The 16,447-nt window shown below is 43.3% G+C and overlaps 1 protein-coding gene across 1 annotated transcript in view; it reads right to left on the bottom strand.

The window, feature by feature from the left end:
• Window positions 1–16,447, bottom strand: part of VTA1 (vesicle trafficking 1) — a 470,640-nt gene that overhangs the window by 86,450 nt on the left and 367,743 nt on the right. The window contains exon 6 of the mRNA XM_078648987.1: window positions 3,740–3,910. Coding sequence (XP_078505113.1) covers window positions 3,740–3,910 — 171 coding nt within the window. The remainder of the gene's footprint in view (window positions 1–3,739; window positions 3,911–16,447) is intronic.

Genomic DNA, 16,447 nt, shown 5'->3' with positions numbered 1-16,447 from the left:
GCCAGGACGGGTTCCCCAGCGGTATACAGCGCCGGGACGACCCTTTGCTGGGGCAGCTGTGCGCTTTACAAGTATACAACATTTAACATTTAACATTTGGGTACTTCACTGGGAGTAGGACCTTTTCTTGATGCATGCCGTTTACATACATTTCGAGCTGGTTGTAAAGAAAAACTGCCATTTTTCTATTCTCTTGCAGGACGTTCACCTGTATTGCATAACCCAGGTTACTATGGATGTTTGAGAAAAATTCACTCAAGCTACAGGAGGGAAGTTCAACTCACTGAACATAATAGCACTTGCCAATATCTTCCCAAAAATAGAAAAAAGACCAATCTTTGCCTGAAACTGCCCTCTGAATCCCCCTCTCCCGCCTTACTTTTCTTGGCTATTTGCCTGAATTCACAAGATATTTAAAGCTGGCCATCTTTTTAAATGCCTCCTGTTCAACTGGAGTCAGGAATGGTAGATAGTAAACACCAGCTTTACAGTCCTAGGGCTGTCAACAGAGAAGCCCTATTTCATTCGAAGATTGACATAAGCAGTCAACCTGCTTCTTTGTAGAAGTAGTCTGTCTTTAAGTAACCACCCACAAAAAGAATCCCGCTCGTCCTTCTTAGTTTGACAATATTTAGTTGCCGAAAGTTAAAATATTTAAAAAGAGGAGAAAAACTGTATAAAGCTGAACTAAATATTTGTTTTCAAAGTAGCCGCAGTTACTGTGCCACAGACTGTTTGAAAAGTACTATGATTCTGAAATGCAGGTGAAGCGGTTTGCCATCACACCCAAAATCCATTGGAATATGAGAAAGCGCATGGAAGCATAAAGACTGGAAGCACTCCTACCACTTAAATCTGAATCCAGCCAAGACAGTGGTAAAGCTGGGTAATTGAGAATTTGATTTCTGTTCTTGCTGTATTGCCAATAAGCTTTGATAATTCTGGTACAGTTATATATCTATTTTGTCAACAGTATGCCTAGCTCTGTCTAAATACATTTGCGTCTCAGGTAATGATTGCAGAATTTATTCGCCTTATTCCTGCTGGATTCAAGACAGAGTTCATATTTCAACTAAACTCCAACTCTTTACTGACTACCAGTTGTAAAGCGTATAGACTTTAAATACTATGCGCAAAGCAGGACGTTTCTTAGCTGTGTGGTTCTTTGTTTCCAAGTCATACACTACAGTTCAGCTAAGATCATAGGATCGGCTTCAACTCTGCTACTGAATTTCTACAAAAACTCACAAAGCCTCTTAAGAGGGCCCGTGTCTTTTCTGCAATACTGCCCCAACTATGGAAGGTTCTGCCCGTTTTCAAAAACAATGACATGACTTTAGGAAATACATGTAAATGTAAATGTAGTAGTATTCGTACAGCACACCGAATCGACCCCCGAAGGGGTATCTCAGGCGCTTGTACACATACCGCTGTGGAACCCGTCCTGGCTTTTCCCTGTGAAGTGCCCACTCCTGGGCACCCCCAAGGTGAAGCCAGGCATCCTAGCGTTGTTGGGGGCGTTGTGGAGATTAACCACTTGGAAGCTCATCATATTCTGCTGCTGCGCTGGGATTTACAAAAACCCATTATTCATGACGAGCTGGGCTCGTCATGAGCGTGCTGGGAGGCTACTGCATGACGAGCCCAGCTCGTCATGAGCGTCGAAGGGGTTAAGCAAGCTATTGCCCAGAGTTGCAGAGTGGGACCCATGATTAGAATAGGCACCGAGGCGAGAATGATCAGGTCCGCGGAAATTGAGCCCAAGACCCGCCGAGGCGGGAATTGAACCCTGGTCCCGGGCTAAACCTCTGCATCAGGGTCTGCCGCTCTAATCATTGAGCCACACTTCTCCACATGAAGGAATTCCTCTTTTCCTCGGAATAATGGGCATAAAATTTACTGCAGTTGAATCTAATAAGGCCTTTTAAGTGCATCCAAGCTGGAAAAATAAAATTTGCATCACAGTAACATGGCATGACAGACCTTAGGCGAGGTCTCTGAAGAGTTTGGATGTTCATGACTACCTGGTCATTGTGGAATGTAATATATGGCCAAGAACCAGGAAGGCATGCTGCTCAATTACCATGCTACAACTAATGAAGCAAAATCTACTAATTTCAGTGAAATGGTTTACATTCGAAGAGGCCATGGGCGGAAATCTCTCTCTCTTGGCCTTGACTAACTAATCCCATGAGTTAAGCACACAGTAAGATGACGAGCAATGAGAAGCACTCATTCCCCCAATCATGTAGGCCAGGCATATTTACTGGAGGTTGTGGAGGGCGTATCCAGTCTGGCTGTGCCGATTTCTCCAACGAACAGCTTTGAGAGAAAGCTGCATTAAATGGAAGACTATTTGCACATTACTGCTTACGGTTAAAAAACAGACTTGAAGAAGCCTGCAAAAGTCATCAGTGAGTATGCCAGATTTAGAAGATGCCGACAGGTGACCACTGAAGAAAAAGGAAGTAACTGTATGGGTTCTGAGATTCACATTTGTTTTTCCTTCCCATATAATGAATACATAAAAACATCCATGCATTGATTCTTCTTTGGACACGGTGACGAGAGGAGCGGGCAGTGCTTTAAGTATCTAAAAGAAAAAGGGTCTTTAGTTGGGAGGTGGTTTTAATACACTCTTCTTCTGAACCTTCTTGTGCCATGCTATGCTGGATGTTTTCTCTGCTAACTGCAGCTTGATTAATTGATGTATATGGGCGACTCATTAAAAATGCTTTTGAGAGCTGATAAGCATTGACTGAAAATTGATGGTTGCTCTCTACGTTTGGTTTTGTCCTGATGATGACCCAATGATTAACAAGGTCGAAACACCGTCAATCCCTTCCTTTGGCAAAATCAAGAGGAAGCATATATTGTATTTTGTCATCTGACAAACTTATTTCTGTGTTAATTTTCCCTCCGTCATTGTTTTTTCGTTTACACCTAAGTTTGCACTTTCTTAATTGTATATGTTTGTGTCACCTCGTGAGCACCAGTTTATTACTGTTAATTCTTTTTATCTATTTTGTATATTTTTTCATTAACAAACATACTTTGACAAACGATTATGGGTACCTTATCATAATTTTTTCATTTTTTGTACAATTGACCTTTATGTGTTGGGTCGTCAGGTGTTACAATTTTTCTTGTTTGTAAGTATACCCTGAACCACTGTTGCTTCCATAATTACATCCCAACAGGCTATGGGTGGAAATCCCTCTCTCTCATGACCTTGACAACTAACCTCATGAGTCAAACAGTAAGATGACGAGCAATGAGAAGCACCCATTCCCCCAATCATGTAGGCCGGGCATATTTACTGAAGGCTGTGGAGGGCGTATCCAGTCTGTCTGTGCCGATTTCTCCAACGAACAGCATTGAGAGAAAACGGCATTTAATGGAAGATCATGTACCCATTACTGCTTACGGTAAAAAAAAAAAAAAAATCAGACTTGAAGAAGCCTGCCAAGGCCATCAGTGAGAATGCCAGATTTAGAGAATGCTGACAGGTGACCACTGGAGACAAAGGAAGTACCTGTATGAATTGTGAGATTCAATTTGTTTTTCCTTCCCATATATTACACACATCAACATCCATAGGGGAGAAACAGGGTAAAATTTGCTAAATGCACCCATCAAGCACCATAAACTAGCATCTCAGTCAGTCCTACATTACATTCTTTTTGTTCTTGACACCCCGATCAAGAAGAAAACATTTCTCAAGAATTTAATTCCGTACCTGTGTTATGTGGTACCTCAGCTGGAGTGTTGGCTGGAGCATGGGCACCAGGTGGGATCTGTATTCCGGTGTAATTGCTCGATGGCATGTCGCCAGGTACATATGTGGAAGACGAAGGATGAGCTGCAGGCGGAGGCTGAAAAGCGAAGCCACCTTCTTCATCTTCATCCTCTGCGGGCAAAGAAATAAACAGTGGTAATGCATTGCCATCAGGCAGATAGATGATCAGTCACAAGGTGGATGTATGTGGTGATCTAAACATCTTGAATTTCCCTTAGTCTCTAATTTTTGGTATGATTTAATAAAGATTTTTACTGAACTCTAATGTTGCAACGTTGACATTTCAATGTGAAGAAGTCTGAGGTTGAATAAAATTCAAACACATTTATCATGAGCCAGTATACTACCATGCACATAACTGATGTAAAAATAATGTGGTATGCAAGCACACAGTAAGTATGTAATAAAACAATTTACAAAGCGGACGAGTTTGGCAAGATGGAAATTCTGAGGACATACGTTTCCTATCCTGGGCTGTATTCCCAGTCAAGGAAATTAGTTAGGCAAAGGAGGCAAGCAAGCAGAAGCACACCAAAAGCAAATCAAATCAAATTAGTCTTTATTCGATATTTTTTCAATCATAAAAGACAGAAATACAGTACATGCAATATCATAAAATACACACCAAAGGCACCACGAACGTTGATGACGACAGAAAGGTGAACAACAGACTAGCATCAGCTGATGGACATCCCTCTGTTACTACGAAAACTAAAACACACATGCGATAAGTGTTGGCAAAGACACTAAGCCTGGCATTGACTGTCAACATATTGACTTTTCCAATGTTTATTTTGTCATGGTTTTTGTAAAACTTTAGTGGTGGGATCTCCTTGGATCTTTTCAATATGAAAAATGTCGAGAGGCAAATATATATGTTGATCTCAAAAAGCACACTATGCCATAGTAGTCCATGGTAATGATGGGAACTACTTTGTGTATGGATGTGCTCCTCGATAAAGAGCAGAATCTTGTCACTCAGCTGGACTATTCCCATTGGGCACAGGGTCAGGACTGATTTGCATATGGCTCAGTTAAAACGGGAATGGCATGGGGAGCACAAAAAGATGGATTGAGGCCCAGATCTCTCTACTGGGGAGAATGTATGGCATTGTTCTACATTCTGTCCATCAATTTTTCTTTTTGCATTTGTCACCCGACTGGCTCAGGTATGCCCAGACGTGTGGGTACCGTGCCCTCCATGCCACTGGATTCAATCTATCCTGGCTGATGAGGGGTGACAGCCCCAAACCGGTCCTAGGATGCTTGTTTCCAGTCAAGGGAGGACCTGGCCAGGCAGTACGATCTATACTGTTCCCATTGGGCATAGGGTCACTACTGATTTGCATATTGCTGGGTTCAGACTGGAATGGCATTGGGAGCAAACAAATGATGGATTTAGGCCCAGATCTCTGTACTGGGGTGAGTGTATGACATTGTTCTGCATTCTGTCCATCAATTGTTTTTTTTGCATAGGTCACCCCGAGTGGGACGGGTATGCCCAGACGTGGGTCCCATGCTCTCCATGCCACTGGAGTCAAGCTATCATTGTGGATGAGGGGGTGAAACCCTGAAACCGGTCCTAGGATGCTTGTTTCCAGTCCAGGGAAGACCTGGACTGACAGTTCAGGCTGTACTGTTCCTATTGGGCACAGGGTCAGGACTGATTTGCATATGGCTGGTTTCAAACTGGAATGGCATAGGGAGCAAAATAATGATGGATTTAGACCCAGATCTCTGTACTGGGGTGAATGTATGATGACATTGTTCTGCATTCTGTCCATCAATTGTTCTTTTTGCATTTTGCCAAAGGGGCCTTGAAAAGATATTTACCTGAATGTCTTAAAATTCCTAAAAATGTAATCCTCATTAAACAGAACTCCTACTATTATACAACTAGTCTTCAAAAGGATTGGACAATGCATACAGACTACAGATGTCCATCTTCTCCCTCTACGACTGTAAAATCAACTGGCTTCACCAATGACAGCACCCTTTCATTGGAATCACATATTAGTAAGATACACCAAGCTGCTAATTTCCAGTTGTACCAACTAAAAGGAATAAAGCAAACGCTCTCCAATAAGGAATTCAAGGCTGCAGATCTAGCATTCGTCATCTCCAGAGCAGACTCGAGCAACGCCTACCTGGCCTCCCGAAGAACACCCTTCTACTTCTAAAAGCAGCCTTTCACTTCATATTACAACCAATCACTGAAAACAGAAAATTCAACCAAATGTTCCCCAATCTTGAGGGATTGCCATTCACTCTTGGAGACGTGACTCAAATTCAAACTTTGTTGCATAAGTGACACCAGCAATGGATCACATCTCTTTGACTACTCTGCAGAGCACAAACATCCTTGGTCAGTGAAACAGCTTAGACCTGGATCCCAACAGGAGTTTTCAAACAGAACCACTGTCTACATTTCAAGAACCGGTTTAACATGGTTCCTTTTGAGAAATTCATCTTCCTTCTGCAAGGCAGGCAATTTTTAGTGTAAGGTGATGGCCATTACTCACAGCAGGTAATGAGCACAATGAATGTAATACCTTTGCATCCAGCTATTATCAGCTTTCGTGGATGGGCCACTCGCAGGAAGACAAAACGCTAAGGCCTGGTATAGAACATTATCTCCCACTAGCAACTGAATCTGCTGTCACATCTCCATTCCGCAACAATTACCAAAACAGCAGTGATCAAGAAGGATTAATCAGAAGCAATCCCTGTTAAATAGGTCACACTGAATTCCTAAGGGCAGGCCTGTCTCCATCCCTTCACATGTCTGTGTTTGGCACTACACTCCAGCTCATCAGGACTGCTGACAATAAACGTCCACTGTCTGGGGAGTAGGGATCAATACCTCCATCTTGTGCCATTTCAGAGCCAGAAGCCATCCAAAATTCATCAAACTTGTCTACAGAATTCATACACTTCTAACCAGAATGAAGTCCTGCTTGCAGGTACCAGACACACAAAAACACTAAAAACAAACACATGGATGTCAGTGCAGGGTCTTGGCATGACACATGAACTGAGCTGAACTTTACACACGCAGGTTGGTAGGCATCATGCTCAGTTCTCGGAACATGAAAAAGGCCGTCCCATAGACATGATTAGAAAATCAGATGCTGCCATCGCTCAGTGTGCATATCCCAGGAATAAAATGGTAATCTTGTGTCACCAAAGAGTTATGCTTTTTTTTACTCAAGTTCTATTTACTGTATAACAAACTAGCAGCACATGTACACAGCAATGCCAACAACTGCACCCAGGTATAACATAAAATTCTGTTAGGATAACAGAGTAGCTAAATACATATCCCCAACTGAAACATAGTAGCGGTGAAGCAACATAAGATACGGTCATGATACATAGCCTGAGGGTGCAGTATGGCATAGCACATAACAGAGAAATGTTGATAAAAACTTAAGAAACAAAAACAAACATAGCAAAAACAGTCAGGGTCCGCCAACCAAAAGGGGGGTACGCGCAGCAGTGGCCTCATCGCGCAGTGGAAAAGTGTGCAGTGTTCCCATTAACTGAATAGTGTTTGTTAGGTTAAGGCAGGGTACTAAGAGCAGTGTTACTCAAAGAGCTGGAACGTTGGGTTGAAGCAGGTGAATTCTATTCGGGTAAGGTAGTGGATCAGGGGCCTCCAAACAAGTTGGACTTTTGTCTCTGGGTTGGTTAAAATGTGAGACATCCATTCCATCGCTAGGATGCGCCATATACGGGTAAACCATTGCACCATCAAGGGGGGTTGTCGCACTGCTAGAAGCAAGTAACTAATAAGCTTCCAATCTGAATGGGTCATTCTGGCTAAGGCCGGTGGTTGAATACCCAGGATAACCTTGAGGTAAGCGGAAGGAAGCAGGATAGCCCACACCAAAAGAGTTATGCTTTTGACCCCCCCACCACTTAACTTCAGAGCCACGTGCTGGGCCTCAGGGTCAATTCTGGGACACAAACAGGATTTTGTAGGTGCTGGAGCCAAAAGCATACTATATTTACTCACAGTAGGGTAACTTACAACAACACCTAACTAGGCTAGAACTTAGACAAATTGACAACGAGTGCTAGGACAATTTTATACTTATTTACCTTTATGCCCCATACCGCAGATGATCCAGAACCTCCAAATTATTCCTCACCTGAATCACTGTCATCTTGATGTTTGCTAAGCCCTTGTAGCCTTGTCATTATAGGTTACCAGCACAAATCAACGGTCACATCTTTGTGCCCCTCAGGCATATATAAAATTAGCCCTGGCCTTTTATCACTGGTGCTTACAAAAGACCCAACTAACTCCATCATCTGCAGCTTTTCCATCTTCCCCTCTTATGAGGATCAGGAGGTATAATTAAGGTCTCCGGAATGAAATGAAGGACTGACTAAGACACCGCAATATATTCAGCTTAAGTCTATTCACTATTGTGGCGCAAATGATACACCACCGTTCTATAGATTGTGTACGCATTATCCTGTGGGTCTACTAAAGGGGACCGCTGTATGTGTTGGGTGACCTCCAGGTTATCTTAGTCATGCAGAAAGATCTAACTTAGAAATGCTAAATAAATGTGCATGGATCTTATTTTTTGAATTAATGGTGTTTAGGCAGAGGATGATTAACAGCCGAGAGCTGGAGAGGAAAAGGAGAATTTTCCATTAAAATAAAGTAGTCGGCCTTGTTGCCTGTGATTCCTAATGATTGTTAGAGAACATTTGGGCCACACTGCATAGATGTGACATGTTTATTTAAGCTGTCCGCCATGGAAGTATCAATGGTAAGGGAAGAGAATATCATCTGGGAAGTGAATATAAAATGCATGCAAATTGGCTTGATGTGTTGTCGCCCCCGCCCCCCTCTCCCCTTAGCTGTCCACCACCAATTCTCCTCCCAGATAAACTGAGGACTAAGTGAGAGCCTGAGGGTGATAGTAAGAAGCACAACTATTCAGAATATTTGCCAAACCTTGGAATGAGTCAAGTGTATATGTAAGAGTCGGATTATTTTTGGTTCCTTTGATGAAAAAAGATGAAATTGAGCTTTGTTGTGATCCCGGTCAGTCCGGTGCTGGAAGGGTTGTTTCAACCAGTGGCTCTTTTGCATCTTTGAAAAGGTTTAGATGCTTGTCCTTTATTTGGGTCTGGTTTTACAGTCTAGTAGAACTGACGCTCCTCATCATTTCCCATTTAGATTATGGATGCTGTAGGGGTTGGTCATGAAGATGGTGGAGCACTACCTCATGAGCCACTAGCGGATTCAAAGTTACATTGAAGCTTGATCTGATTGGAGCGATTGCGGTCTGTTTTTATCACTTCTTTGCAGAAAGAATTATTTTCTATCCTATTAGCTCAAACGGGTCAGGCCGCTCCTCCGTAATGACGGAGGAGCGTCGCCCCACTGCCCAGAGCCAGCAGATGATAAATAAAATGATAATACAATGTTAATTGTCATTTCATTTATCTCTGTCGCGAGTCATGCAATAAGTATAGGGCCGGGCATATCAGGAAGGAGTAGTGTGCACTTATAAGTGATCATGTCTGTTTAGCCAGCAGTCTTAGGCCGGCCAAACAGACATGCGCACTTATGTTTCTCCAACCCAGCTGTGTTACACAGCTGGTTCGAGAAATAGCACAGACTCCAAGGCCCTGTGTGAGTGACAAACGAGGCCGCTCAGACCAATCCTGGTGCTGCTTTTAGATGAGCAGCGTCTGGATTGGTAGGGAGCCTGTGCTTTGAGGCACATCCACTTCGGAGAAGCGGTTGGCAGCGTCAGAAGGAGCAGAGCGGCTGGTACGTTTTAAAAATATTTTTAATTTAGTACCCAACAATCCCCCCACCTCCTACCTCCACCCCCTAACGCCCCCTCCATCCTGCCACTTTACATAGGCACTGGGTCCCACCGCTTTCAGGTAGTCAACCCTTACCAAGAAAGTTGTCTCATAATCCTACGCCAGGCATTGGGGTTTCCTTTCCATAAATTGACTGGCCTGTGAATTTTATTTCTCTGCTTACCTTCACAGGGCTCCACTGAAACATACTGGGACACTTCTTACACTATTACTAAGAAATACCTCTTCATCATGGAAAGGGCTACCTCCCTTTTCCTAGTCACAGATTTGATTCCAGCGCACCAAAAATGGCGCCTTCGGGGACAGATGCGAGACAGTCTTAAAACTTTAAGCTATAAAACACTGGACTTCAGGCAAAATGTCTTGTTTGCTTGGCAGCACACCCTCTCGATCGGTTGTGGGCTCACACAGCCAAACACAGCAGTTTGGACATAATTCAGGGGAAAACTGCACGTCAACAGAACTTGCAAGGTTCTTATATATACAACCTGACCGCATCACACACTTGAACCGCTTCTAATTAAAACACTTTCGTCAAAATTAGGCTCAGCCACAGTAAAAACAAACAACCAGTCCTGAAAGCACACAGATCAAATTCAGAGCAAAATTAGTAAAGCGTAATAAAATTATAAAATCCCTGCTCAGCGTATTAGCAACACCTTCGATCAAACCTGTACAATGCCACTTATTGTACATTTGATAATTTAATTTAAATCACGCTGTGAAACATAAATATCCTCATTCTACCTTGGTTTTACAATTTTCTTATTTTAAATTAAGGTAAAAATCAAACTGTTGGTGGCTAAGCAATAAACTTGCTCTTGCTATCTTGCCTGCGTTTCATTTTACTCGTGTTTTTCCAGCTCGAAGCTCAAACGTAAACACATTTACAATTGTGCAGTGACTTCAATGGGTACTCCTAGTTTTCACTTCTGTGCAGCTTCCTAAAGTGTCAAATGATTCTACAGAGTATATGATATTATACCTTTATTAAAAGCATATCTCTTCGCCACAAGATATGGAATTAGTCCTTCTGCTTAACTTGGTCTTGTGTGGTTTCCAAAGGCTCCCTCTTTTATTCTCATTCAACACTCTAATCTGTCGCTAGTTCGAACTACGACACCCACCTTCATCACGTTGTATAAATAAATATAAAGCAGAATGTCTTCCCAAATGGAATGGACCCAGTTTCCAGTTTTAAATATTGATTTATTGCCAACTAAAAAACTTTCCAAATGGATAAAAAATAAATAAAAACAATCTCCATACAAAACCTAACCACAAATTCGCTGAACCGTTCCACATGAGCACACTGACAAAAACACTGTCCAGGAACACAAACACATCCAAAAGGAAATCACCGAGGAAGTTGTATCCTTGGGCATCATTTCGGGGAGTCACAACGATTAAAATACACCAGCGAAAAAGAAAGACACCTCAAAAATCTCCAGGCTTGAAAAATCGGTCGTATATTAGCATTGTTGAAAATATTCTTGATGGGATATTGCCTCTCAAATTCAACCTTGTAAAAGAAGCAAACATATGGCAGTGTTTCTTAAAAACGGTAACACCCCACAAGTGCCACATTCCATCCTCGGTCAGGGTCATCCTAAAGTGCTGCAAATTGGTAGTTCACCAATCAATATTTCGTAAAAAAAAAAAAAGCTTCTAAAGGTGTTCAAGAGAATTTTAAGTAGGACCTCTTGGAGAGATCCACAATTATAGTCACACAATTTTTGTGATTTTTTTTCATTAGCATTTCTAACAGCATGCAACAGGGGAAGTTCTTCCTCTCCTTTAAAATACAAGCAACAACATTGTGTGGCTTCCAGATCTGATCAAGTGAGCAAAATCATGATCTGATCTTAACAGAAAATTAAGAGCAACAATAAAAACAATATTCATCTCCACCACCTGCCAAATTGACTGTAACCAGGTGGGAATATTAGCTGCTTCGAAAGTGTAATATGTAATGTGAGTAGTAAGAAGTCTGAGCTTTGCAGGGCAGGAAGGGCCTTATTAAGATAAACCGAATAAGGTATTCAGGCCTCCCGAGTGGTTGATCTCTCGAAGCAACTACGTCCCAAACCCCAACAGAGCAAACAGAAGCAGAGCATTTTTGGTGGGCACTGCTTGTATTGCTGCACACCTTATAGATGTGTTTTTTGCAACTTTGGTCACATGGGCTACCCATATCGTCCTGTAATGCTTCGCAAACGTGGTCGGGCATTTGGAGCACACAAAGAGCACTTTTAGCCCATGTGCTCATAATATAAACCAAGTGATTGCAATGCAAGCAGCTGTGCTTAAAAGCACCCCCCCCTTAAAGTTTAAGTACGAGATTTATACAGGTGTCATACATATACACCATTCGTGTCTCGCCTTTCTTTGCACTACAATAATGCGATCTAAGCCATTAATAAGGTGACGCACTACCACGGGGAGGCTGCAGGTCCTGTTGATGGGATAGAGTACGGGGAATAACAGTAGAGCAGTCTGTCCTCTGTAGGCGTTTTACGCCAAACAAAAATACAGCCAAAACATAAGACATTGGCAAAACACTACTGCAGTAGTATTCTAACACGAGAAACCACGTAAGAACAGGGGTGGGTTACACGTAAGAACAGGGGTGGGTTACCAAAAGGAATGGAAAACAAGTACAAGACTGATTAAATGTTATAATAAGGTGTGGCTGTAAAGATATGTAAATAAAAATGGGACTAGAGTGACAATTAGAGCGAAGAAAAAGGCGAAATGTCAGAAATTATTATGCTTGAAGTTACGAAAGTGCTGTACCCTGTACATAGAGACATGGGTAGCCTTGTAGTATTTCCAAGTCTTCTTTATTGGTTCCATGTCCAGTTAACATCTTTCATAGTCCAGCCAGCTCTGGTCAAGTACCAACCCACCAGGAGCAGCCTCCCTGCTGCTCAGCCCATCTCCAACTATCACCACTCATCCACACAGGCACCCAGGCATTCCATTCATCACAGTCACACCAACATTCCGTTACCATATCTCACTGGCTGAGCAGATAGGAGACAACTAGACTGGGTAACATTAAATATCACAGTGAGGATATAACAGAAAGGTTTAAAGATTCTTTTTTTTTTTTTTTTTTTAAAACCTTTATTGAACAATGAAAGCTCACAAATACTGGCCTACAACCCCACGGGCTGGCCAGAACAGAATGGTCGAATAACCAGCATACAAAAAGAAGATCTGCACAGGATATAACATCAGGAGCACTGGTGAAGCAATAAAAACCATCGAGCGTTCAGCAAGAGCAGGATAATAAAGGTTAATTTTCTAGCACGGGGAGGGGACCAAAGGAATAACGGGCCGTCTATGAGAATACAAGGGAGGGACCGCGGCAAGCCGCCATTTTATAAACACAACGTAAGAAAATGACTCAATATAATCAAATCCAGCAAAGGACAGAAACAGAATCAGACCATCAAATAGCGACAGTGGCAACAGTCAATCGCGCTCACTCACCTCCGCCCCTACCCGAACAAAGAAGACGTGATCAAAAAGCCCCATCACAAGGTTTAAAGATTCTTAACATTTTATTTAAAATGCAGCACATTCGTTTCGATTTTTTATTGCTGTTTGCTGGTCGTCAGCACCCTATACAGTGGTGTTTCATTAAATGTTTATTCAACAGTTTAGGCCGCACAGACATATGAGCAAAGGTTCTGCGTACTGGTTTTAGCAAGTGTTGCCTCCAGACCCTCAAGCCCCAGTGGGCCAATTTCTACTTTTACAGAAAACAGAAACACATGAGGTTAGCCTTTCTGTGACCTGCAAGCACGACTTTCTCTGGAAAAATAATTAGTTTTTGACTTAAATAACCAAACCCTATATACCCTCTCGATGAGCTGCGACTCGCCACGTACTGCCTCTTGAGCAACTCGTCCGTACCGGAAAAGGAAGAAACGTGTGCTCATTCGTACTCCACGTGGGGTCATTCTCACTGCAGTAAAATAAAACTGCAAGTCAATTGATATCATTTATATAAATTCCTAAATGCATTACACATTAATCTTCCCTCACCCCTTTCTACGATGTTGGAATTTGTCGGCCTTTTTTCCCTTAGCAAGGAGTGCAGGCCTCCAAACTCTGTCATTGTTATTAATGAGCACCTGCAGGCTATCTGGCGCGTGCACATGTACCTCATGTACAACAAAGGGCTGTGGGTTTGCTCTGTTTGCTGCAACAGAATTCCATCCGTGGCTAAGTCCCTTTCTCTAGGTTTATAATGGAGGTAAAGAGGAGAAAGGTGAGGAGATGGGAGAAAGGTGAGGAGATGGGGGAAAGGTGAGGGGAGGGGGTGAGGGGATGGGAGGAATGGTAACGGGGTTGGAGAGAATGTCATGGGAGCGATTGTTCTGAATTGCAGGGTGTGAGAGCGTGTGTGAAAGTGAGTTGGTGTGTGCGTGTCGGAGGAGGCTGGTGGCATTTTAAGGTGGTAGGACTTAAATGCTGTGCGAGATAAGCAATCATCTATTTTTGATGAGTGTGGAGTCCTCCCTAACATTTTGAAAAAAGACTGACCTCTGCAGCCCAGTAATCAAGTGAATGGACTAATAAATTACATATCCTGGAGGAGTGCTAAATAATTTCATTCTGATCACAGGGTTCACAAGGACACAAAACGGAGTCTGAAGAGAATCTCTTATAGCCCAATGGTTCTCATTCCAGAGAGTGCCTATAATCTTATTGACCTGGGGCCATACTATTGGAGTGCCTCAGGTGCGCAAAAGGCATTTGTGTCCGCTTTGCGCGCCCCAGGCGCAGTTTGGTATTACAGAAGGGGCCGCAGATGCTTGTGCGTCCCCTTCTGTTATACTGATAGCACAGACGCACGTAAAGCACCATGCTATCATCAGAGGGTGTTTCCTCATTTGCATGTGGGAATGGCCCCATATAAATGAGGGAATACCTTTGCTTCTGCACCTGCGCCGTATTACAGTCACGGGCACAGAGGCAATGAAGCTGTCAGGGGGCGCACTGAAACGTAGCACCCTGGAGGGGGCGAAAGGGGGTCTCCATGGACCCCCTAGATATCCAATTGCAGGCCGGTGCCATCACTCACTGCACCCGCTTGCAAACGGGATCTCTAATCCTCCTTAAAAGTGCAAGCGGGGGGGCGTGGCTTGGGTGCCGCGCAAGATGGACGGCTAGGTGAAGAACTCCTCCGTGCCGTATCACCTCCTTCTGTCTTCCAGGCGGTGCAGTGGGATATTTCTGTCGCAACTCTACGGATTTCTCAACCGGAACATGGTGTGAGCAGTTTGTAACTTTTGTGGCCTTTTTCGGACCTCCCCTGAGGTTTTGAAGTCGGAGACCGAGAACGAGATGCCGCGATCCGCCATTTTGAGCAATGCCTCGGCGTCAGCGGCTCCTCTGACGAACTTCTACCCTTCTACTTGCTGAGAAGATTATCCTTATTTCGGTCCTGCATTATGCCGACAATTCTTGGAGGTGAGCGTTGGGAATTACTTCATGGCTCTTGCCACCCCTCTTGTGTTCAGACGCGCCTTTCACCTTGAGGTGTTGCAGCCGCCATTTTAAGATTACCGCGGCTGATTTGAAAGTCGCGGTTCCTCCTTTTGGCGCATTATCTCCATCCTGTTACACGCTTCCTTCACTATTGTGACTGTGACCTTTAGCTGCGACATGTCCTGAGGTCAATGTTATATGACTATCCATGCGTTATTGGTTACTGTGTCATGTGCACGCTCTTTTCTCTGAGGGATTCATGCTTTTTGCCCGATACTTTCTTGGTTTTTGTAATTGAGCTTTGATCTAGATTATCTACAAATACAGCTGGCTAGGCTTTCTGCCTGTTTATATGCAGTATATCATCCTATATTTCTTTCATTTGGAAACAGTCACTCATACCAAATGGAGTTACCTGCACCTTGGATGCTGTTATAATATAGTAAACGTTCTCTTCAACTGACTCGCTGTATGCTAACCCACTTGAAGCTCTGTGTGATTTACTCTGGATGAACACTTCCAAGCTTTCGTTGCATCAGCGCCTTTGTTATTGATATTCAGGTGGATTAAAAGTCCCTACTGTTCACTGGACGGAGTTTCTATATACATTCCTTTGCCAGGTATCTTCCTCTTGATTCACGTTCATCTATAGTGCGGTTACGCAAACCCAAGTTTGTGTTTAATCCCTCTGAGAGAATTCCTGTGAGTTCTTCCATCTTGGGTACCTCCTCACATTCTGTCAAAATGTCGACTCCCGTCACTGAGCGCTCTTCTTCAGGCAATCCACCATCAAATAAGTGTTCCCCCTCTGCATCATCAATCAAAAGGTTGAAGCAGAACTCTCCTACACCTGACTCTCCTCCTCCACCTTCTATGGACTTGATTTTGGAAGAGATCCGTGCGTTGCGTCCATTTATTGAGGACACGAGCAGAGATATGCAACTTTTGAAGGACAAATGGGAAGTAATGGACACTCGCATTTCCTCAATAGAACAGCAACTTCCTGAGGTCCACTCCAACACGCAACGCATAGAGTCCCTGGAGAAGACTGTCCTCTCTCTGCAAAGACACACAGAGGATTTGGAAAATCGTAACAGGAGGAACAACCTACGCCTTTATGGTTTACCGGAAACTCTTGAGGGGGATGATCCAGTCACCTTTTTTACCTCCTTTCTTCCGAAATTATTGGACATGCCACCGTCCACCTCCATCAGCATTCAGAGAGCCCACAGACTTGGAGTACACTCGTCCACCTCTACTAAGCATCGTGGTGTTATCATTCTA

The sequence above is a fragment of the Lissotriton helveticus genome, chromosome 6 (genome assembly GCF_964261635.1).
Source record: "Lissotriton helveticus chromosome 6, aLisHel1.1, whole genome shotgun sequence".
NCBI classification, from domain to species: domain Eukaryota; kingdom Metazoa; phylum Chordata; class Amphibia; order Caudata; family Salamandridae; genus Lissotriton; species Lissotriton helveticus.
The sequence above is the reverse complement of the archived record's forward strand: the minus strand, read 5'-3'. Positions and strand labels throughout refer to the sequence as shown.